At 48.1% G+C, this 24,156-nt stretch overlaps 1 protein-coding gene across 1 annotated transcript in view; it reads right to left on the bottom strand.

Annotated features, from left to right (window-relative positions):
- The window catches only part of CHD3 (chromodomain helicase DNA binding protein 3), a 122,735-nt gene that overhangs the window by 46,565 nt on the left and 52,014 nt on the right, over nt 1–24,156 (bottom strand). The window contains exons 11-18 of the mRNA XM_070954356.1: nt 20,664–20,875; nt 19,119–19,250; nt 16,601–16,700; nt 15,872–16,063; nt 9,159–9,359; nt 5,006–5,143; nt 4,775–4,896; nt 722–895 (exon numbers count right to left, since the gene is read on the bottom strand). Coding sequence (XP_070810457.1) covers nt 722–895; nt 4,775–4,896; nt 5,006–5,143; nt 9,159–9,359; nt 15,872–16,063; nt 16,601–16,700; nt 19,119–19,250; nt 20,664–20,875 — 1,271 coding nt within the window. The remainder of the gene's footprint in view (nt 1–721; nt 896–4,774; nt 4,897–5,005; nt 5,144–9,158; nt 9,360–15,871; nt 16,064–16,600; nt 16,701–19,118; nt 19,251–20,663; nt 20,876–24,156) is intronic.

Here is a 24,156-nt window from a genome sequence, read left to right as displayed (position 1 = left end):
AAAGAGAGAGAGAGAGAGAGAGAGAGAGAGAGAGAGAGAGAAAGAGAGAGAAAAGAGACAGGGAGGGAGAAAAAAAGAGATAAAAAAGAAAGAGCAAGAAAGAGAGATGGAGAGAGAGAGAAAAGAGACAGAAAGAGAGAGAGGGAGAGAAAGAGAGAAAGAAAGAGATGATGAAAAAGAGAGACAGAAAGAGAGAGAGAAAGAGAAAGAGAGAGAAAAAAGAGAGAGGGAGAGAAAAAGAGAGGGAGGGAGAGAGAAAATAAGAGGGGGAGAGAAAAAGAGAGATAAAAAAGAGAGAGAGACAGAAAGAGAGAAAAAGAGAGGGAGAGAGAAAAAAGAGAGAAAAGAGAAAAAGAGAGAGAAAAGAGAGAGAGAGAAAAGAGAGAAAGAGAAAGACAGAGAGAGAAAAAAGGAGAGAAAAAGAGAGGGAGGGAGAGAGAGAAAAAAGAAAGAGGGAGAGAGAAAAAGAGAGATAAAAAAGAAAGAGAAAGAGAGACAGAAAGAGAAAAAGAGAGGGAGAGAGAAAAAAGAGAAAGAATGAAAAGAGAAAAAGGGAGAGAGAAAAAAGAGAGAGAGACAGAGAAAAAGAGAGACCCAGTAAAATCAAAGTAGCCATTTTCCAACACTAAATTACTTGGAACCCCTGACACTTGAATCCCCCACGGAATGGACTCAAGGCTCCTTTGCCCCCCCCCCCACCCCCCCAAACGCTGCCCCGTACTTCTGCATGGGGCTGAGCTCCACCCGAACGATCAGCTCCGTCTTGGCCGGCATGTTCTTGAAGACGTCGGCTTTGAGGCGACGTAACATGTGAGGACCCAGGAGGTCGTGGAGTTTCTTAATTTGATCCTCCTTGGAGATGTCCGCAAATTCCTCCAGGAATCCTTCCAGGTTGCTGAGAGAGAGAGAGAGAGAGAGACACATACACAATCAAATGCCATACATGGATAAATCCTCAACTTACAACGGTTCATTGAGTGACCGCTGAAAGTTACAACGGCACTGGGGGGGAAAAAAGCGACGTAGGATCGTTTTTCACGCTTACGACCGTTGTAGCAATCACGGGATGAAAATTTAGATGCTTGGTAACTGACTCGTAGTTATGACCGGGGATCACGTGATCCCCTTTTGCGACCTCCCGACGAGCGAAGTCCATGGGGGAAAAGCCAGATTCGCTTAACAACCGTGTTACTCACTGAACGACTGCAGGGATTCGCTTCCCAGTTTCCGTGGCAAGGAAGTTCGTGAAATGGGGCAAAGCTCACTTTTTTTCTGATGGTTTCAGTGGGCAACATGAATTTTGGGCTCCGTCGTGGTCGTTAACTGGAGGACGGCCTGTGTACGGTTAGCCCTTGATTTATGACCCCAATAGGGATGAGAATTCCCTTTGGTTGAATTTTGCCTGAATGCCTGAATTTTACTTTTTTAACAGATTAACAGAGTTGGGAAGGGACCTTGTAGGTCATCTAGTCCAGCCCCCCTCCCACCCAAGCAGGAGACCCTACACCATTTCTGACAAGATGGCAGTCCGGTCTCTTCTTGAGAGCCTCCAGGGATGAAGCTCCCACAACTTCTGAAGGCAACTTCTGTTCCATGGGTTGATGGTTCTCACTGTCAGAAAATTTCTCCTTATTTCCAGGTTGAATCTCTCCTTGATCAGTTTCCATCCATTATTCCTTGTCTGGCCTTCGGGTGCTTTGGAAAATAGCTTGACCCCCTCCTCTCTGTGGAAGCCCCCCAAATATTGGAAGATGGCTATCCTGTCTCCCCTGGTCCTTCTCTTCACTAGACTAGCCAGGCCCAGTTCCTGCAACCGTTCTTCGTATGTTTAAGCCTCCAGCCCCCTCATCCTCTTTGTTGCTCTTCTCTGCACTCTTTCCAGAGTCTCAACCTCTTTTTTATAGTGTGGTGACCAAAACTGGATGCAGGATTCTAGGTGTGGTCTTACTAAGGCTTTGTAGAGTGGTATTAGTACCTCCCTTGAACCTGATTGTACCCCTCTGTTGATGCAATTTAGGATTGCATTGGCTTTTTTTTTTTTTAATTTGATTTACATGCCGCCCTTCTCCGGAGACTCAGGGCGGCTTACAATGTGCTCAGCAATAGCCTTCATACTTTTGTATATTTATACAAAGTCAGCTTATTGCCCCCACAAACTGGGTCCTCAATTTACCTACCTTAGAAGGATGGAAGGCTGAGTCAACCTTGAGCCTGGCGAGATTCGAACCTGCAGTAATTGCAGCCAGCTGGTCTTAATAACAGGGTGCTTTAGACCACTGTACTACCAGGCTCTTGACTTTTCTCTACGTTGAATTTCATTTTCTTAAGATAGGGCCCAGAGTTCGAATCTATCAAGATCCATCTTTCTTTCTTTTTTTTTTTCATTTTTGCCCTGGTTGTTAAGCAAGTTGCTGCAATGCCTCCATTGGTAGGATGGGAGGAGTCATCCCTAAATCTTCTAAGACAAAAAAAAGGATCTGAAGGACCATGAGAGGATGGAATCAGAGGAAATTCGGAGGATCCCGGACCTACGCACCTTCCGCCGTGCCCTCAAGACTCTTTTGTTCCAACAAGCCGGGCTGGCCCTATTCTAATTCTTTTAACTTTTAATCTTTAATTTTTAATTCTTGAGGTTTAAAAATGGGTTTTTAATTAGTTACAGGCCGTATTGTTTAATATATATTTTAAATTGGTTATTAAATTTTCTATTTGTGTGTTCTTATTCTGGCTGTACACCGCCCTGAGTCCTTCGGGAGAAGGGAGGTATATAAATTCAAATAAATAAATGAAATAAATAAAAATAAATCAACCATGCAAGGCAAGTGAATGGGGGAAATAAACAGAATGTTGGCAATACCCAATCTGGCCAGGAGAGGGAGCCATTTACCCAGGTGATACAACCAAGGAGATGGGCTCTTGTAGGTCAACCTTCAGGTGTTGCAAAGGTATCTTGTCAGCAAGAATAGCCCTGCTTCCTCTAGAAGGCAAGAATGTCCAACCTTGGCAACTTTTTAAAGATTTGTGGACTTCAACTCCCAAGTCGTCACAATATAAAAAAAAGACTCTGGAAAGAGTGCAGAGAAGAGCAACAAAGATGATTAGAGGCCCAGAGGATAAAAGATATGAAGACCATCCTTGGAGCTGGTAGCCCATCGTCCTGACCTCAATGCCGCATCGAATTCAATTTGCTTCTAGAACTAAGGAGAAATTTCCTGACAGTGAGAACAATTGTTAACTGTTAACAATTAACAGTGGAACAACTTGCCTCCAGAAATTGTGAATTCTCCAACACTGGAAGTTTTTAAGAAGAGGTTGGATAACCATTTGTCTGAAGTGGTGTAGAGTTTCCTGCCTAAGCAGGGGGTTGGACTAGAAGACCTCCAAGGTCCCTTCCAACTCTGTTATTCTATTCTAACATATAGTTGCAGGAATTGGGTATGTCTAGTCTAATGAAAGGAAGGACTACCTGATAGCAGTGTCCCAATATTTGAGGGGCTGCCCCAAAAAACTTAATTCTCCAAAGCACCCGAAGGCAGGACAAGAAGCAACGGATGGAAACTCATCGAGAAAAGAAGCAACGTGGAATTCAGGAGAAATTTCCCTACAGCGAGAACAATTAACCAGTGGAACAACTTGCCACCAGAAGTTGTGGGTCCTCGATCATCACTGGAGGTTTTGAAGAAGAGATTGGACAACTGTTTTGTCTGAAATGGCATCGTTTTTCCTAGGGAATTCTGGGAGTGGAAGTCCACAAGTCGTAAAAGTTGCCAAGTTTGGACACCCGTGATCTAACCCCGAGGATTGTCCGGTAATTAAGAGCGGGGAAGTAACGGGCCATCTCTAAGAGAGGCGAGGTGAAGGCAGAGAAATCTCACTGCTTCCAAGTTGATTTGACTGCTGGATCCCAAGAAGGAAAGCCACACGATCCTTGATGTTAGATTTAAAGGATATGGAATAAATTTTACGACTGGTTAGAAAGGAAATATGAATGAGGGTACAGAGATAAAATAGATAGGGAAAAGATGGGAGAAAATAATCAGAAAAATAGAAATCCAGATGATGCCTAGTAAAAGGAGAAAGGGGAGGGGGGGAGGTAAAAGGGGAAAAGTGAGATTATTATAAAAATGTACACAAATGATGAAACAGAAATAAATATTAATCAAATGAGAAACTGAAATGAGAATAGAGATAAATAGAAAATCTGGGCTGCTCGAATACCACTCTAGATTAAACTGAAAAGGGAAACAACAGGAGAGAGGGGAAGGAGTAGAGAGAGAGGAAGGGAAAGGAGAGGAAAGGAGAGAAGAGGAGAAAGAAGAAAGGGAAAAGGAGAGGAAAAAAAGGGAGGGAAAAGAGGAGTAGAAGAGAAGGTTAGAAGGGGGGAAGAAGAGAGGAGTGGGAGAAGGGAAGGGGAAGTAGGAAAGAGAAGGAGAGGAAGAACGAATAAAGTAGGAGAAAGAGGAAGGAAGAGAAGGGGAGGAGAAGAAGAAAGGTTGGAGTAAAGGTAAAGGGTAAAAGAGCAGCCCCAAAAAAGTAAAAACGAAAAATGAAAGTTAAAAGATAAGATGAATGACAAATGATGGATAAATGACTGTACATGTAAATGTGTTTATGAGAAATAAAAATAAAAACTTTTTTGAAAAAAAAAAAAGATTTAAAGGAAATGGGAGAGCCAGGATGAGCAAAAACGGGCCCATCGAAAGACCCCCCCCCCCCCAAGACTGGAATGCTTCCGGGTCTATCCCGAGTTCGAAAGCAAAGGGTGGGAACGTACTTGAATCTCTCCGGTGTGAGGAAGTTCAGCAGATGGAAGAGCTCCTCCAGGTTGTTTTGTAATGGCGTCCCCGTCAGAAGCAGCTTGTGGTCGATCTTGTAACCGTTGAGCACCCTGAAAAACTGAAATCGAGAGCGGAGAGCGATCAAACGGGCCCGCAGCTGATTTTCCCCTCCTGTTCCTTCCCCAGCTCCAGGCCCACAGCAAACCCACCCCTGCCGTCCTTCTCACCTTGGACTGGTTATTTTTGAGCCGGTGAGCTTCATCGACCACGAGGCAGGCCCACCGGATGGAGGCCAAGGCAGCCTGGTCAATAGTGACCAGCTCGTAGGAAGTCAGGAGGACGTGAAACTTGACCTGAGCTTCTCTCTGAGGGGGAGAAAGAGAGAGAAGAAGGACGCTGTCACCAGTTTTGTTTTGTTTTTTAATTTGATTTATATGCCGCCCTTCTCCGGAGACTCAGGGCGGCTTACAGTGCGTTAAGCAATAGCCTTCATACTTTTGTATATTTTATACAAAGTCAGCTTATTGCCCCCACAATCTGGGTCCTCAATTTACCTACCTTAGAAAGGATGGAAGGCTGAGTCAACCTTGAGCCTGGCAAGATTCGAACTTACTAATTGCACACAGCTGGAGTTAAATTACAATGCGTTCCACGTTCCTGTTTAGGATGTACGGAGGTGGTGACCGTCCCTCCCCTCAGCACGAGGTCAAACTCAAGTATTTAATATACGTTTCACAAACCTTCCTCGGAGAGCCAGTTTGATCTAGGGCAGTGATGGCTAACCTTTTTGCCGTCGGGTGCCAGGAGTGGGGGCATGGGAGGTTCACACGTGCGCGTGTTCCCACACCCATAATTCTATGTGCCCCACACCGCGCATGCAACCCCTTCCCCCACTCCTGGCACTGGCTAGGAGTCTCTGGAGGCTGGGGACATCAAAAAATGTCACTTCCTATACAACCGGAAGTTGGGAAACGGGCGATTTCGGGCCTCCGAGCGGGTGGGGAAGGCTGTTTGCGCCCTCCCCAGATGCATAGAGAGGATCTGGAGCCAGGTGCGAAAGAAAAATGGGTCTTCCCCACCCCACCCCACCCAGGCCCTCCGGAGGCAAGAAACAGCCTGTTTCCCTACTTCTGGTGGGCTCAGAAGACCCGAAAATCAGCTGGCCAGCGCGCACAGGCGTGCCAGAGCTGAGCTGGCGTGCCAGGCAACATGGCTCTGCATGCCACCTGTGGCACGCGTGCCATAGGTTCGCCATCACGGGTCTACCGGTTAAGACACCAGACTAGAAAGTGTGGGAGACTGGGAGTTCTAGTCATGAAAGCCAGCTGGGTGACTTTGAGCCAATCACCAGGAGACGGTGAGTTCTAGTCCCGCCTTAAGCATGAAAGCAGCTGGGTGACTTTGGGCCAATCACCAGGAAATGGTGAGTTCAAGTTCTGCCTTAAGCATGAAAGCCGGCTGGGTGACTTTGGGCCGATCACCAGGAGACAGTGAGTTCTAGTTCTGCCTTAAGCATGAAAGCCGCTGGGTGACTTTGAGCCAATCACCAGGAGACGGTGAGTTCTAGTTCTGCCTTAAGCATGAAAGCCAGCTGGGCGACTTTGAGCCGATCACCAGGAGACGGTGAGTTCTAGTCCCGCCTTAAGCATGAAAGCCGCTGGGTGACTTTGGGCCAATCACCAGGAGACGGTGAGTTCTAGTTCTGCCTTAAGCATGAAAGCCGCTGGGTGACTTTGAGCCAATCACCAGGAGACGGTGAGTTCTAGTCCCGCCTTAAGCATGAAAGCCGCTGGGTGACTTTGGGCCGATCACCAGGAGACCGAGAGTTCTAGTTCTGCCTTAAGCATGAAAGCCAGCTGGGCGACTTTGAGCCGATCACCAGGAGATTTCATTTCATTTCATTTATTCGAATTTCTATACCGCCCTTCTCCTTTCGGACTCAGGGCGGTGAACAGCCAGATAAAAAACATCTATACAAACATCACAGTTAAAATAAAGTTAAAATAATTTATAAATTTGGCTCATAATATTAAAACTTGTCAATTAAAATAAATATTTAAAATTTTAAAAAATTTTAAAACTAACCCTAAAATCAGGACAGACCGGCTAGCTGAAAAAAATGAGTTTTTAGGGCCCGACGAAAAATCCGGAGGTCAGAGATCACTCGTATCTCTGGGGGTAGATTGTTCCATAGGGTAGGTGCCACCACAGAGAAGGCTCTCCTCCTGGGGGTCGTCAGCCGGCATTGTCTGGCCGACGGCACCCTGAGGAGGCCCACTCTGTGGGAGCGAACCGGCCGGTGGGAGGCTATTGGTGGCAGAAGGCGGTCCCGTAAGTACCCCAGCCCTAAGCCATGGAGCGCTTTAAAGGTGATCACCAGCACCTTGAAGCGCACCCGGAAGTCCACCGGAAGCCAATGCAGCTCGCGCAGGAGAGGAGTCACATGGGAGCGCCCCGTCGCTCCCATAATCCCCCGCGCAGCCGCATTCTGCACCAGTTGGAGCCGCCGGGTGCACCCCAAGGGGAGCCCCATGTAGAGAGCGTTACAATAGTCCAGACGAGAAGTGACGAGTGCTTGAGTGACCGTGCGTAGGGAGTCCCGGTCCAGAAAGGGGCGCAACTGGCGTATCAGGCGAACCTGACAAAAAGCCCCCCTGGCCACGGCTGTCATATGCCCTTCTAAGGACAGCCGCGCATCCAGGAGGACACCCAAGTTGCGGGCCCTCTCTGTGGGGGCCAATGATTCGCCCCCAATAACCAGCGATGGCGTCAGCTGGCTATACCGGGACGCCGGCAGCCACAGCCACTCGGTCTTGGAAGGGTTGAGTCGAAGCCTGTTTCTCCCCATCCAGACCCGCACGGCCTCCAGGCACTGGGACATCACTTCCAAGGCATCGTTGGGATGGTGAGTTCTAGTCCCGCCTTAAGCATGAAAGCCGCTGGGTGACTTTGGGCCAATCACCAGGAGACGGTGAGTTCTAGTTCTGCCTTAGGCATGAAAGCAGTTGGGTGACTTTGGGCCAATCACCAGGAGACGGTGAGTTCTAGTTCTGCCTTAGGCATGAAAGCAGTTGGGTGACTTTGGGCCAATCATCAGGAGATGGTGAGTTCTAGTTCTGCCTTAAGCATGAAAGCCGGCTGGATGACTTTGGGCCAATCACCAGGAGACGGTGAGTTCTAGTCCAGTCTTAAGCATGAAACCCAGCTGGGTGACTTTGGGCCGGTCCCCCTCTCTCAGCCTAACACACCTCACCGTTGTGGGGAAAGTAGGAGGAAGGACTTCCATGTCAGAACTAACGAAGGCGGGATCCACATAAATAAATAAGCTTGAAACTAAATAAATAAACCCAGAATAAACTTAAAATGTTTCATGCTCCTCTCAATAAGAGGAGGGGAGGGGAAGAAGAAATAGATGGGACCTCAATTAAGGGCTTATTTCCATTGACCCAGGTTGCCTAGGACTGTCGATAATTCAGGTCTGTCACGGTTGAACAGAGGCCTATTTCTTGGGCGAAAGTGCCGAGTCCTGTTGTCGTTTCTAAGTTGACACCTGTTACCTGTTTTAAGGAAAGCCGTCAAGGGGGCCCAATAGGAATCCCCCCCCGGGTGAAGGGCTCAACACGGGAGCCTTTCAAGCCTCAGATCAAGGCGACAGTCAATCAAATTCCCCCAGCAGGCACCAGAGTAGATCAGGAAAATATCTATCTATCTATCTATCTATCTATCTATCTATCTATCTATCTATCTATCTATCTATCTATCTATCTATCTAAAAGCAAAATACTACTCACACATCATCACAAAATCTCCGGAACCGTAAAGCCTACAAACTTGAAATTTCCCACGTATGTTCCTCTTGGCTTCTAGGTGCTCACTAAGAAAGGATTTTTCGAAATGACCATCAGAGCAATAGTGTTCCCTATATTATGATTAACACGCTCTGATCCTGAGGAGTTCTACTCCCCCTCCCCACCTGAAAAGAAATCTGTTCCAAATGCAAAAACACAAGCAGAGGAGAGGAGTTTCACTTTCAGTTTTACTTTCACAGCAGCAAGCAGGGGATAGGATAGGGGAGGCTTCTGTGGGGCAAGGCTGAGGGAGAGAAGGCGATAGGACAGTGGAGGCTTCTGTGGGGGGAAGGCTGAGGGAGAGAAGGGGATAGGATAGGGGAGGCTTCTGTGGGGCAAGGCTGAGGGAGAGAAGGGGATAGGATGGGGGGGCTTCTGTGGGGCAAGGCTGAGGGAGAGAAGGCGATAGGATAGTGGAGGCTTCTGTGGGGCAAGGCTGAGGGAGAGAAGGGGATAGGATAGGGGAGGCTTCTGTGGGGTTAGGATTAGGTTACCAGCTAGTATATATAGATATATATTCTCCTTCACTTGCCTTCATTTTGAAGGCTTTCTTCCCGCCTTTGATGGCGTTGTCCTCGAAGGAAAACTCGTTCTCCCGGATGATCGAACGGCTGTCTTTGTCTCCCGTGTAGGTCACCACGTAGAAATTCGGCGCCCACATCTGAAACTCCCGTTCCCAGTTGATGATGGTGGAGAGAGGGGCGCTGACCAGGAAGGGCCCCTTGGTGTGGCCCTGGATAGGGGTGGGGACAAAAAAAAAGGGAGGGCAGCAGATCAGGGATGAACTACAAACAGTCCTCGACGTACAACACTTCGTTTAGTGACCGTTCGGAGGGACAACGGGATTGGGGGGGGGGGAAAAGTGAGCGATTACCGTTTTCCACACTTACAATCATTGTGGCAATTCCGTTATCACCAGATCAAATTTTAGATGGTCGCCAAATGACTCATATTTATGACGGTTGCAGCACCCCCATGGGGTCACGCGATCCCCCCTTTTTTGCGACCGTCTGATAAGCAAAGCCCTTGGGGAAGCCAGATCCACTTAACCATGGATGTGATTCATACAACAACTGTGGCAAGGAAGGTCGTAAAATGGGGCAAAACTCACTTCACAAAGTTCTCATTTAACAGCAGAAACGTGGGGTTCAATTGTGGCCGTAAGTCGAGGACTACCAGTATTACAATATTACAATTGTAACAATGTGTTGTATTATTCCAGTTTTCACAGCAATAGCACTTAGTATTGTATACCACTTCACAGTGCTTTCCAGCCCTCTCTAAGCGGTTTACAGAATCAGCATATTGCCCCCCAACAATCTGGGTCCTCATTTTACTGACCTCGGAAGGATGGAAGGATGAGTCAACCTTCAGCCGGTCAGGATTGAACTCCTGGCAGCGGGAAGAATTAGCCTGCAGTACTGCACTCTAACCACTGCACCAAGATGACTTCCTTCCTTCCCCTTACCGTCCTTTCCTTTTCTTCCTTCCTTCCTTCCCTCCTTCTTTCCTTCCTTCTTTTCCTTCCTCCCTCCCTCCCTATCACAAGCAATGTCACTTCACAGTACTTTTACAGCCCTCTCTAAGCAGTTTGCAGAGTCAGCCCCCGCCTCCCAACAATCTGACTCCTCATTGTACCGACCTCGGAAGGAAGGACGGAAAGCTGAGTCAACCTTGAGCTGGTCAGGATCGAACTGCAAGCAGTCGGGCAGAATTAGCCTGCAAGACCGCATTCTAACCACCGCGCCACCACGGCGGCCCTGGGCTTTATTGTACTGAACGGACGGATCCCACTTGATCAAAAGCATCCCACAAAAAGAGACCTCAAACCAGATGGATCGACGCCATCGGCAAGTGGGGCGGGACCCCATTGGCCAAAGGAAGCTCCGGACCGTATGGGTTGGAAACATGCGAAACCTGAGAGACGGATCGGTTGCCCCCCCTCCCCTCTTGGGAAGAGCTTTATAGCTCCTGCTGCCTTAAGAAAGTTCAAGATCTTAAAGATCCATCTCATCTTTTTTTTTTGAACTATTACCATCTGGCAGACGGTACAGGACAATTAAAACAAGGACAAATAGGCTGAAAAACAGCTTTAACCCCTATATTGAATTCTACTGTATAGTCCAATACTAATGCAATATCAGGGGTTTTTCAATTCAGTTGCACAGAATGAGAAGGAGGTGTGTTTGTGTTTTATTTTTTACAGTTTTCTTAAGGTATGATGTACATCAAGGGGGAAAAGCGAGGGGACGCGGTGGCTCAGTGGCTAAGACGCCGAGCTTCTCGATCGAAAGGTCGGCAGTTCAGCGGTTCGAATCCCTTGTGCCGCGTAACGGGGGGAGCTCCTGTGACTTGTCCCAGCTTCTGCCAACCTAGCAGTTCGAAAGCACGTAAAAAAAAAATGCAAGTAGAAAAAATAGGGACCCCCTTTGGTGGGAAGGGAACAGCGTTCCGTGCGCCTTTGGCGTTGAGTCACGCCGGCCACATGACCACGGAGACGTCTTTGAACAGCACTGGCTCTTCGGCTTTGAAACGGAGATGAGCACCGCCCCCTAGAGTCGGGAACGACTAGCACGTATGTGCGAGGGGAACTTTTACCTTTACCTTATGTATGATGTAGACTGAAGATGGCATTTTATTTATTTATTTATTTTTTATTTATTTATTTAATTTGATTTATATGCCGCCCTTCTCCGGAGACTCAGGGCGGCTTACAATGTGCTAAGCAATAGCCTTCATCCTTTTGTATATTTATACAAAGTCAGCTTATTGCCCCCACAAACTGGGTCCTCATTTCACCTATCTTAGAAAGGATGGAAGGCTGAGTCAACCTTGAGCCTAGGGAGATTCGAACCTGCAGTAATTGCAGGCAGCTGGTCTTAATAACAGGGTGCTTTAGACCACTGTACTACCAAGGCTTAATTTCGTTGTACGAGGTGCAATGACAATAAAGTAAACTAACGTTAAGACCATGGTCTAGAATGATGAACGATGATCGTATGGATTCAACTGGGCATCACCCAGAGCCCCTCTGTTGAGAGAAACGGGCGGTTCAAAAGATTGACATATATAAAGGAATAAACTTGCCGATTTATATGGGTAACGTGACCACGTGTCCCGCCCCCCCCCCACTCCTCTCTTCCCTGACTCAGCTCCACGCAGCCATTCTCAGCCTGTTCGCTTTTTTGGCTCCCGGGAGCCTGGTTACGCCAAGAGAGCTCCATTCATAAAAATAAAAATTGAAAAAAAAAAAAAAAGCCAGAAGGAGCCAGGTTTCCCCCTGTGGCTCCACTGGGATCACTGACACACCGCCAGCCGCGCCAGCTGTTCACACGGAAAGAACAGCTGTTCGCAAAAGGACCCTTTGGCCTGCAGCTGACACTTGCACGCGCTCCCTACCCAGGATTCGGGTCTTGTTCAGCCGAAAACACGGGGACAAGTACACCACCGCTGGGAGGGGGGGGCAAAGACTTCCAAATCGACATCGCACAGATGTTAGCGATCACGACGGAGACGGGAAGGGGGGGGGGAAGGAAACCCCCGCGCCGCACGGCAACGGAGACACGGGCGCGTGGTGCAGCCAGGCGCATCCCCCTCTGAGAAAAGACGGTTCCTGGAGGCCCGCAAAGCTGGTTTTTGTTCCCCGCCCCCCCCCCCAGGCGGCCGTGAGCTGGCTAAGGGAGAGGTGGGGGGGAGCCAATACTTCTTTCGGGCAAATGTGATTTTTTTTTTTTGGGGGGTCTTTTCCTTGAAAGTCTGGTCCTTTTCTCTCTAGAGAGGAAGGAGGAGTGGCAAAGCCCGTTGATCTCGGGCTAAAGAAAACAGCAGCTGGAGCTGTTAGAAGTTATCAGCTGCTGGGCTCCAGCAGAGAGAAAGAGAGAGAGAGAGAGGGAGGGAGGGAGGGAGAGAGAGAGAGAGAGAGAGAGAGAGAGAGAGAAAGAGAGAGAGAGAGAGAGAGAGAGAGAGAGAAATCTCCCATCCACCCCCTTTTCATCTTTGTAAAAAGAGCCTGCAGCTCAAGGGCTTCAGCCAAGTGTGCTGACAAACACACTCACACATACACACACCCCCATGGCTGTTCTGGCCAGAGAAACCAAGGGGGAGGGGGGGGGGGGCAAAGGAGGCGTTCAAAGGCCTCTCCAGATCTGGTTCAGGCAGGCAGGAAGAATCTGAACAACTCAGATGCCACTCGGAGGGGGCCAAAAAACGGCAGGGGCTAACCAGGGGGAACTGGGCATTAATCAAGTGAAGAAAGTTAGCACCCGCCCCTCTCCTAGAAGAATAGAAATATTTCTAGGAAATTTTTTTTTTTTTTAAAAAAAAGGCAGAATATTATATTTTCCCTAAAGGAGACACATCTATTCTAAAAGACAGAAACTCCAGAGAACTCAAGCTCCCTGCTCCAAGTAAGAACGAAGAGGCCAACTTTTTTTTAAGAAATGCAGATTCGGTAAATCCATTCAGAGACAGGATTAAAAGCCAGCATCTAGGATTAATGACATTTGTTAAACAAGATTTTAAAAAACTCCCGACTCATTGCGAGACAAACTAATTAGAGTAGTGGCCGAAATTGTGGAAACCTTTTGGGAAAAGTGTATTTTCTTAAAACGAGCTGTCAGCGCTTCAACGCTGGCATAGAGAGCAGAGGAGAGAGAGAGAGATAAGCTCTGAACTTTTGCCTGCTAAATCCCTTTGAAGTCGGGTTGTCGTGGAAATGAGGAGGGGGGGATATTCCTGGGAAATGACGAGACAAGAAGTCTGAAGAATGACTTGGAAGATAGCCAATGAGAAGCAGATATTTGGGGATCGGAAAGGGAGGGATTGGGGGGGAAAAGGTCAGTCTTGTCCGCATCGAGTCATGATCCGGTGGCTGTGCTCAATTAAAGAAAAGATTTCCTTAAAGATTGGCAGTTTGGAAATTCATTTATTTTGAGATAGCATCGAAGTCTGACAACCACTTTTTTGGGGGAGTAGTAGCATAAAATTATATATGTGTCAGGTTTCGAGGTCGTCTCAAATAAATTGCATTTCAAACAAAGTCTTTGAAGGAAAACTCCTATTTATTAAGCACGACATTCTAAAATCCGACTCCATCGAAGCCAACACTGACTTCCAGACCCCAAACCCTCCCTTTCCGTTCCCCACTCCCCTGCACTCATTGGCCATCTTCCAAGTCACTCTACCCCTAATCTACTGCTCCAGCTCAAAGGAATTTCCCCCTTCCCATCCCATCTCCTAGGGGATATTATCTCCAGGGAAAATAAGCAGGTGAAAAGTCAAACGTCCCTTTCCAGACGCTTCCGCTTCTCCTTTTTATGTCAGCACTAGAGTAAATGCAGCTTGAAGTGCTGACAATATGAATGGAAAGAGAATTTAATCAAGAATGTAATGCAGTAACTCTTATGAAGCATTTGCTATTAGAATAGCAGTTACGGTATAAAGAAGAAAAGTGAAACACGTAGAAAAAATGAGATACACAAATGATCACCATAGAAAAAAACAAGATATACAAAAATGATCCCCATGTCAGTTAATACTTTGTTAGGTATCCTTTAGCATGAATGACGGCCTTACAACGTCTTCCCATGGAGTGAACCCAGTCTTTTGAGTTTTGCAGCTGTTATCATGTGAAACCAAGATTGAATGATGGCTTCTATTAACTGGGTTTTATCACTGGGTCGCTTCTGACTAACCGGTTTCTTGAGTCGGCTCCATAGATTTTCCATTGGGTTACCAAGGTCTGGGCTATTCCCAGGCCATTCCAGCAGTGGAATAGGATTATCTTGAAACTCCAAAAAAAAAGTGATGTTATTATCCATCAAACCTCAAAAATACACTTTCCCCAAAAGGGTTTCCACGATTTTGGCCACGACTGTAAAATCAAATAACAAAAGACACCTCTAAATTACAAAATGCTGTAGAACGAACTGTATAAAAATTCACGGACTTAATCAAACCGTGTGGTCAGCGGCCCAGAATCACAGGTCCTTGGTGGTTTTCTGTTTCCCCATTAAAAACTGTCTTTCCAAGCGGCCTCCATGTTTCCAGTCTTCCTTCTCCCTACTTGGAACTGAACCCAAATGTATATTTCTTCCAACACAAGCGTAGGAAAAAAGAAGAGGGGGAATGAAAGAGGGAAGGGCAGGAAGGGGCACAAGCTGGGCTCCCAATGAACTCCACAAAAGGGCGTCTCAGAGTGTGTGTGTGTGTGTGTGAGAAAGAGAGAGAGAGACAGAGAGAGAATGAGAGAGAAAGAAACAGAGAGGGAGAGAGATAAGAGAAAGAGATGAGCGAAAGAGAGAAAGAGACGAGAGAAAAATGAAAAAGAGATGAGTGAAAGAAAGAGACGAGAAAGGGACAGAGATGAAAGAGAGATGAGTGAACGAGAGAAAGAGACGAGAAACAGAGATGAAAAAGAGATGAGCGAGAAAGAGACAAGAGAGAGTGAGAAAGAGATGAGAAAGATGAGAGAAAGATGAAAAGAGAGATGAGTGAGAAAGTGACGAGAAAGAAAGAGAATGAGAGAATGAGAGAGAGAGAAGGGGAGAAAGAAAGAGAGAGAAACTAAAGGAATGAGAAAGAGATAAGAGAAAGAGATGAGAGAAAGAGACGAGAGAAAAATGAAAAAGAGATGAGTGAGAGAGACGAGAAAGAGGCAAGAGATGAGAGAGCTGAGTGAACAAGAGAAAAAGATGAGAGACAGAGATGAAAAAGAGATGAGCGAGAAAGAGACAAGAGAAAGAGACTAAGAGAATGAAAGAGAGAGAGAGAGAAGTGGAGAAAGAGAGAGAGAAAAACTAAGGGAATGAGAGAGAAACAGAGAAAGAGATAAGAGAAAGAGATGAGCGAATGAGAGAAAGAGACGAGATGAAAAAGAGATGTGAGAGAAAGAGACAAGAGAAAGAGTGAGAAAGAGATAAGATAAAGAGATGAGCAAAAGAAAGAGATGAGCGAAAGATGAAAAAGAGATGAGAAAGTGACAAGAAAGATGCTTCACGCATTGTAAGCCGCCCTGAGTCTCTGGAGAAGGGCGGCATATAAATCAAAATTAAAAAAAAAAAGAAAGAGATGAAAGAGAGATGAGCGAGAAAGAGAGAGAAAGAGTGAGAAAAAGAAAGGGGGAGAGAGAGAAGCCAAGCCCCTTTCTATGTCAAGCCAATTGTCCTCCTGCCGTTAAGCGAGGCCCAGGGCGCCCGAGGCCATGGAACGTGTGTGTGTGTGTGGGGGGTGTCTCTCCCACCTTACCTCCCGGTAGAGCGAGTAGAGGAAGACGATGGTCTGGATGGTCTTCCCGAGGCCCATCTCGTCGGCCAGGATGGTGTCCGTACTTTGCGCCCAGGAGAAGCGCAGCCAGTTCAGGCCTTCCAGCTGATACATGTGCAGCGTTCCCCCGGTCGACGTGACGAAGCGCGGCTGGCTTTCGTACTTCACCGTGGGCTATGGAGAGGAAAAGGGTACCACCAGGTGAGCCCACTTAAAAACCTGAACCCAGAGAGCCGTGCTCCATTCCCTTATTTGCCAACGACAGACAGTCCTCGACGTACAGCCGTTTGTTTAGTGACTGTTCAAAGATACAACGGCCCTGAGGGGAAAAAAATGACTTTCACACTTAACGACCGTTGCCTCTTCCTCCTCCCCGCGGTCGCGCAATCCAAATTCAGACACTTGGCAAAGCACTCCCATTTATGACCAGGATCACGTGGATCCCCTTTGGCGACCTTCGGATGAGGAAAGTCAAGGGGAGGGGGAGCTGGATTCACTTTAACGACCGTGGGATTCACTTTAACGACCGTGCGACTCACTTAACAACTGCAGGGATTCGCTTAAACAGCACTGGCAAGGAAGGTCGTTAAAAAAAGGGGGCAAAAGCCACTTCGCAAAATCTCGTTTTAACAGCAGGAATGTTGGGCTCAATCGTGGTCGTAAGGCGAGGACTAGCCGTACGCCCTGAGGTATAGCACAGGAATCACTCACATCGTTGGTGGGGGAAGTCGGCGGGTCGTCCGAGGCCAATTCCTTCTTTTTTTTCTTGTACTTCCTAGGCTGGGCAGGATCTTCCCCCATAATTAGTTCTCTGGTTAAGGAAGAGAGAAAAAAGACAATTTTAGGTCCCCTCCGGAGGCTGCTACTAAGGCCCACACGCCTGAGCTGACACGGCTGTAATCTAGGCTGTAACCTTTTTGCCATCGCGTGCCAGGAAGGGGGGGGGCGGGGGGGGGGTGTTGCATGTGCCCACACCCATAATTCTATGTGCCCCACCCCCGTGCATGCGACACCACCACCACACGCTCCCAGCACACGATGGTCCGGTAGGCCCGTTTTTCTTTCTCACCTGTCTCTGGAGCCTCCCTAGGAGTCTGGGGAGGGCGAAAACAGCCTTCCCCACCTGCCCAGAGGTCCTCCGGAGGCCGAAAAAATGGCCCATTTGACAACTTCCGGTGGGTCTGCAAGGCCCATTTTTTGCTGTCTCCAGCCTCCAGGGCCTCTCTAGGAGTCTGGGGAGGGCGAAAACAACCTTCCCCACGCCCCCGGAGGCCGAAGTTGTCAAACGGGCCGTTTTCGGCCTCCGGAAGACCTCCGGGAGGGGTGAGGAAGGCCATTTTCGGCCTCCCCAGACTCTAGAGAGGCCCTGGAGCCAGGTGAGAAAGAAAAACAGGCCTTCCCACCCCCTCAGGCCCTCCGGATGCAGGAAACAGCCTGTTTCCCTACTTCTGGTGGGCCCAGAAGACCCGAAAATCAGCTGGACGGCGTGCACATGCGCACCGGAGCTGCGGTCGCATGCCCACTGATATGGCTACGTGCCATAGGTTCGCCATCACCGTTCTAGTCCAACCCCTTGCTCAAGTAGGAGACCTTCTACCATTTCAGACAAATGCTTCTCTTATCCTATCCTATCCTATCCTATCCTATCCTATCCTATCCTAATCAATTCTTCTTCTCTTCTCTTCTCTTCTCTTCTCTTCTCTTCTCTTCTCTTCTCTTCTCTTCTCTTCTCTTCTCTTCTCTTCTCTTCTCTTCTCTTCTCTTTTCTCTCCTCTCCTCTTCCCTTCCCTGATCCCTGAAGATCTGGAGCAGCCACTGCCTGCCACAATCAGAATTGAGCTGGAAGGGACCTTGGAGGCCTTCTAGTCCAACCCCCCCGCTCAAGCAGGAGATGCTGACCTATACCGTTCCAGAGAAATGCTTGTTCAATCTCTTCTTAAAAGGCTCCAGTGATGGAGCACCCGCAACTTCTGGTGGCAAGCTGTTCCACTGATTAATTGTTCTCATTGTTAAGAAATTCCTCCTAGGTTGCTTCTCTCCTTGATGAGTTTCCATGCGTTGCTTCTTCTCCTGCCTTCAGGAGCTTCGGAGAATAATCTGATCCCTTCCTCTTCTTTGGGGCAGCCCCTCAAATGCTGGAATCCTGCTATCATGTCCCCCCTAGTCCTCGTTCTCACCCGGCTCCCCAAACACGACAAACCCTCTGAAGTGAAGTCAAAGATTCCTTTAATTAGGAGCGCCGGCAGCCCCGGCAAAAAGTTTCTCTCTCTCTCTCACCGCAGGCTATCAAGTCAGTCCGTCCGGGAGATGAATAGTTGTCTGTTACATCTATTCATCTCCGCCCCCTGCCTTTTATCCCCAGAGCTAGGGTGGGGCTTCCCTAGCAGCGGTGGCTCTTCCGTCCCGAGGACCGGCCCATAGATTTCCATTGTTCTCCTCTCCTCTGCCTCCTTCGCATCCACGCGTCAGGCACTGGACCCAGCTGTTCCTCCTCTTCCTCATCAGCTACCTCCAGACCAGGGGTGGGTTCTAATTTTTTTTTACTACCGGTTCTGTGGGCGTGGCTTATTTTGTGGGTGTGGCTTGGAAGTCATGTGACTAGGTGGGCGTGGCTAGCTGGTCGGAGTCATTTCTGGAAGGTCCTCGCACTTACGAACAGTCCTCGCACTTACGACCCGACTCATTTGTTTGCTTTTAACACTGATCAGCTGTAGGGCGGCCCTTTGAAGCCCCGCGGCAAGAGTTTAAACAGTTTTTTTTCCCTCTAGTCATCAGCTGGGACTCAGGAGGCAGCAATAGATTGGGGGGTGGGACCAAATAAAAGGTAAGAATAAGGTGGGGGGTGGGAGGGCGGGATGGGTGGGAGAACCGGTTCCGTGACGTCATATCGTCACCTCTACCGGCTCGGCCGAACCGGACCGAACCGGGAGGAACCCACCACTGCTCCAGACCTGGCGGCTGTTGACTCTCCATCTGAGGGTTGATGGACGGCCCAGGCTCCACCTCTCTCTCTCTCTGCCAGCTCCATTCCCTCTTCCCCCAGGTTGCCTTGATGCTGGCCCTGACTCCCACACCTCCTCCTCCTCCTCCTCCTAATTCGGCTGCTGAGAGGGGCCGGCCACAACAGTCCTTCTTTTCTCTAGACTGGCCATACCCAATTCCTGCAACCGTCCTTCCTACGTTTTTTAGTCTCCAGGCCTTACGTTCTCCCCTATGACGGCCCCCTTACCTGTGTGACCAGTAGGCCTGCTTGTGGTACTCGTATTCAGGGATGGCCATTTCGTCCTCTTCCCAGGTAGACTGGTCGTAGGAGAGGTCCCGCCACTTCACCAGGTAGTGATAGATGCCCTTTTTGTCAATGCTGCGTAAGGTCAATACAGGAGGTGGTCAGGGAGGGAGAAGAGCAGAACGCGAGCAAACGTATCAGGGGTTTATTGACTGTGCTCCGTATTAGTTAACGGTTGTTAAGATTGCAAAGCCAGCTGATGGAATCAGGAAATTAACACGCACATAGCTTCTCATTGTGAGTCTGAATGCAACAAACAAACAAACAAAAAATACCACTGTATAAGAATCTAAGAATTCAGACAGTAGGGAAAGGCACCAGGGTAGAAATCAGAAGAGTGAATTCTAGTCCTGCCTTAAGGCAAGAAAGATGGCTGGGTGACTTTGAGCCAATCACTAGGAGACAGTGAGTTCTAGTCTCACCTTAACCATGAAAGATGGTTAAGTGAGTGAATCACCAGGAGACAGTGAGTTCTAGTTCCGCTTTAGGCCTGAAAGCTGGCTGGATGACTTTGAAGTCACCAGGAGACCGAGAGTTCTAGTCCCACCTTAAGTATGAAACCAGCTGGGTGACTTTGGGCCAATCACCAGGAGACGGAGAGTTCTAGTCCCACCTTAAGTATGAGACCAGCTGGGTGACTTTGGGCCAATCACCAGGAGACGGAGAGTTCTAGTCCCACCTTAAGTATGAGACCAGCTGGGTGACTTTGGGCCAATCACCAGGAGACGGAGAGTTCTAGTCCCACCTTAAGCATGAAAGCAGCTGGGTGACTTTGGGCCAATCACCAGGAGACGGTGAGTTCTAGTCCCACCTTAAGTATGAAACCAGATGGGTGACTTTGGGCCAATCACCAGGAGACTGGGAGTTCTAGTCCCACCTTAAGTATGAAACCAGCTGGATGACTTTGGGCCAATCACCAGGAGACGGAGAGTTCTAGTCCCACCTTAAGTATGAGACCAGCTGGGTGACTTTGGGCCAATCACCAGGAGACAGTGAGTTCTAGTCCCACCTTAAGTATGAGACCAGCTGGGTGACTTTGAGCCAATCACCAGGAGACGGAGAGTTCTAGTCCCACCTCAAGTATGAGACCAGCTGGGTGACTTTGGGCCAATCACCAGGAGACAGTGAGTTCTAGTTCCACCTTAAGTATGAGACCAGCTGAGTGACTTTGGGCAATCACCAGGAGACGGTGAGTTCCAGTCCTGCCTTAGGCAGGAATGACACCTGAGTGTCTTTGGGCCGAGGACCAAACGACAGTGAGTTCTAGTCCCGCTTTAGGCATGAAAACCGATTGGGTGATGTGGGGCTAGTCGTTCTCTCTCAACTGAACTGACCTCACAGGGTTGTTGTTGTTGTGAGGAAAATAGGAGGAGAAAGGAATATGATGTATATCCTCCACCTTGAATTAATTATAAAGTAATAAAGGTGGGATTAAAAATATATGTAAAATAAAAATATGCCGAGGCTTCCAGCCCAATGGAAAGTGACCTGTGGTTTATCACCCGATGAATAGTCATCCAGTCCGGCTTGATGCCGTAACGGTAGTAGTTCTCTTCCATCTCCGCATAGAGAGGATCCTTGTTCTTCCTTTTCTCGCTTTTCCCGTCATCGTCGCCGGAGCCGTAGTCAAACGGGGGAGGCTCGTCCATGTCGTTCTTCCGCTGGTAATTTCTGTACATCACTAAGTGGAAAATCTCCAGCTGGGATTGGAAGGGAGAGGAGAAGGGAGCGTCAGCCCGAAGAATTGGGGCCGTGAATCAAAAGCAGTTTTAAGTCCTGGGGTATCCGAGCAAGGATACCCACGCTGCAGATGCAAAGACTGAGGGGGTTTCGGCTATCGCCGCCAGTCGATCATTGAGAGGCTGTTTTCTCCACGTTTGAAAAGCCCGTTTTTCTCTTCTGTTTTAAAAACCTTGTTTTCGATATTACTATTCATTTTTTTTTTAATTAAGAAAATGTACATGTCCACCCAACTCACTCGGGGTGACTCCAGCCAGCTTACAGAAATCAAAGCCCAAATACAAAAACTATGATAGATGATAGGTAGGTAGGTAGGTAGGAAGGAAGAAAGAAAGAAAGAAATGATGATAGATAGATAGATAGATAGATAGATAGATAGATGATAGATAGATAGATAGATAGATAGATAGATAGATAGATAGATAGATAGATAAGATAGATGGATGGATAGATAGATAGACAGATAGACAGACAGACAGACAGACAGACACAGACAGACAGACAGACAGACACAGGAGCGAGATGATATGTAGATGATAGCTAGATAGATAGCTAGATAAAGAGAGAGAGAGAGAGATAGGCAGACAGATAGGAAGGAGAGAATATAGACAGATAGATGATAGCTAAAGAGAGAGAGAGATGAGAGAGAGAGAAAGCGAGAGAGATTAGTGAAAGAGATAAGATAGATAGATAGATAGATAGATAGATAGATAGATAGATAGATGGATGGCTAGACAGACAGACAGACAGACAGACAGACAGAAAGACAGGAGAGAGAGATGATAGATAGATAGATAGATAGATAGATAGATAGATAGATAGATAGATAGATAGATAAAAGAGAGTTATGAGAGAGATTATAGATAGATGATAGCTAGATAGAGGTTGATAGACAACTAGACTGCTAGACAGATATAAGAGAGAGAGAGAGAGAGAGAGAGAGAGAGAGGGAGAGTGAGTGAGAGAGATTATAGAAAGATGATTGCGAGAGAGCAAGAGAATGAGAGAGCAAGAGAATGAGAGAGCAAGAGAATGTGTAGGATGTCCACCCATCCTACCACAAGATAACTCTGAGTGGCTTACAATCTCATTCTGGAGTCCCCAGGCCCACTGGCAAAACCCCCATCTTCGGGGCCCTTTGAAAGAGGGTAAAATTATCTCTGCAGGGATGATATTCCCAAGGGAGGGAGCCACCACGGAGAAGGCCCTTCTTCTTGGTCCCCGCCAGAAGGGACTTCCTTAAAAGAGGGGGAACCCTAACATCCCCTGCTTCCCTGATCTGGGGGCTCGGGCAGATATATCACTGGGAAAAGACAGTCCTTCAAGTAACCTGGCCTCAGACCAGGTTAAAGGTGACAATGTGGCCCAGCATTGGGCTAGAACTGTATCAATTTTATGTTTTTGTAATTGATGTTTTTAATCTTTTTAAAAGTGAAATTAATAACTTCCCCCTTTCTAGTTCCTGCATCTCTGACATGAGATCAGACCCATATTTCTGCTTTTTGTTGGCCGGGGCTGCCAGGGTCTGTCCTTAAAGGGATATTATATGAATCTAACTGCTGTGAACCAGCATTCTGGCAGCCCCATAAACGGTAGCTGCCTTGGGACAAGGAGGGGAGGAAATGAGGTCATCTGATCCGCGGGCACTGTGGCTTCCCTTTAGTAACTCATTTGTAAAAAAAAGAGGGAGAGGCAAGAGGCTGGGACTGCCAACAGGGTCTACGATGGAGATGACAAGCCCCGCTCATCACTTGTTGCAAAGCGCCAATTTCAGCTGATGGAGGAATGTCTGGATTTAGCAACAAACCTTCATGGGCAACGCTTCACTTTATCAGGTATACTCGTGGTGGGGCCCTTGGTGCCCTCTGTGATTGGTGGATTTCCTTGCGGACGTTTCAAGATGTTCCTAACGTTTCAAGTTAGGACGTCCCCTAACTAGGGGACATGATCACTGCTAGAAGGGAGTGATGGGGGGGGAGGGGAGGAGGAGGAAGAGAAGGAGAAGGAGAAGGAGGAGGAGAAGAAGAAGAAGAAGAAGAAAAAGAAGAGGAAGAGGAAGAGGAGGAGGAGGAGGAGAAGAAGAGGAGGAGAGGAGGAGGAGGAGGAGGAGGAGAAGAAGAAGAGGAGGAGGAGGAAGAGGAGGAGGAGGAGGAGGAGGAGGAGGAGGAGGAGGAGAAGAAAAAGAAGAAGAAGAAGAGGAGGAGGAGGAGGAGAAGAGGAGGAGGAGGAGAAGAAGAAGAGGAGAAGAAGAGGAGGAAGAGGAGAAGAAGAAGAGGAGGAGGAGGAGAAGAAGAGGAGGAGGAGGAGGAGGAGGAGAGGAGGAGGAGGAGGAGGAGGAGGAGGAGGAGGAGGAGGAGGAGGAGGAGAAGAGGAGGAGGAGGAGGGGAACTGTGGGGTCCTTGGTGCTCTCTGAGCTGCGTTGTTTTCTTGAAGACGTTTCATGACCCAACTAAGGAACATCATCAGTGCTAGAAGGAAGGGGGATTTGTGAAAAGGAGGAGCAGGAAGAGGAGAAGGAAGAGGGGGAAGAGGAAGACTGGAGTTCTGGGTGCTCTCTGGGTTTTCTTGCAGATGTTTCATGACCCAGCTAGGGAATACCATCAGTGCCAGAAGGAGGAGGAGGAGGAGGAGTAGGAAGGACTGTGGGGTCCTTGGTGCTCTCTGAGCCGGATAGTTTTCTTGCAGACGTTTCATGACCCAACTAGGGAACATCATCAGTGCTAGAAGGGAGCGGGGTTTGCTCTCACCACTGTCTGATAATTTGTCTGAGTTGGTAGCTTTAGGAAACAAACAGACCAAAATGCCTCCTTGCCAGCAATCAACACCCAGAGAAGCAATGATTAACCCCAAGATTAATATTAGACCAACAATCAAGAAGTAAACAATTTCCCAATCAAAGAGCGACCAACACAGACAAACAAACAGTCACAACGGCCTAATTAAGGAATTACCGGGAAGAAAACGACAGCCCCACCAACACAGACAGGGCATGCCACCGTATGGAAACAGAGAGCAAACCCCCACTCCCTCCCAGCACGGATGATGTTCCCTAGTTGGGTCATGAAACGTCTGCGAGAACCCCCCCCCACCCCAAGCTCAGAGACCACCGAGGACGCCCCAGTCCTCCTCCTCCTCCTCCTCCAATTCCCACTTTTTAAACCCTGACCTACAAATTCTCCCTTTCATTTTTCGTCCAGCGGTCAATCAAATGTGTGTTCGGCGATAAAGACCGTCGTATATC

This window comes from Pituophis catenifer, unplaced genomic scaffold (assembly GCF_029215685.1).
Source record: "Pituophis catenifer annectens isolate HBS135680 unplaced genomic scaffold, rPitCat1.0.hap2 SCAF_15, whole genome shotgun sequence".
In the NCBI taxonomy this organism is placed as follows: domain Eukaryota; kingdom Metazoa; phylum Chordata; class Lepidosauria; order Squamata; family Colubridae; genus Pituophis; species Pituophis catenifer.
This window is presented reverse-complemented; position numbering and strand designations above follow the sequence as displayed.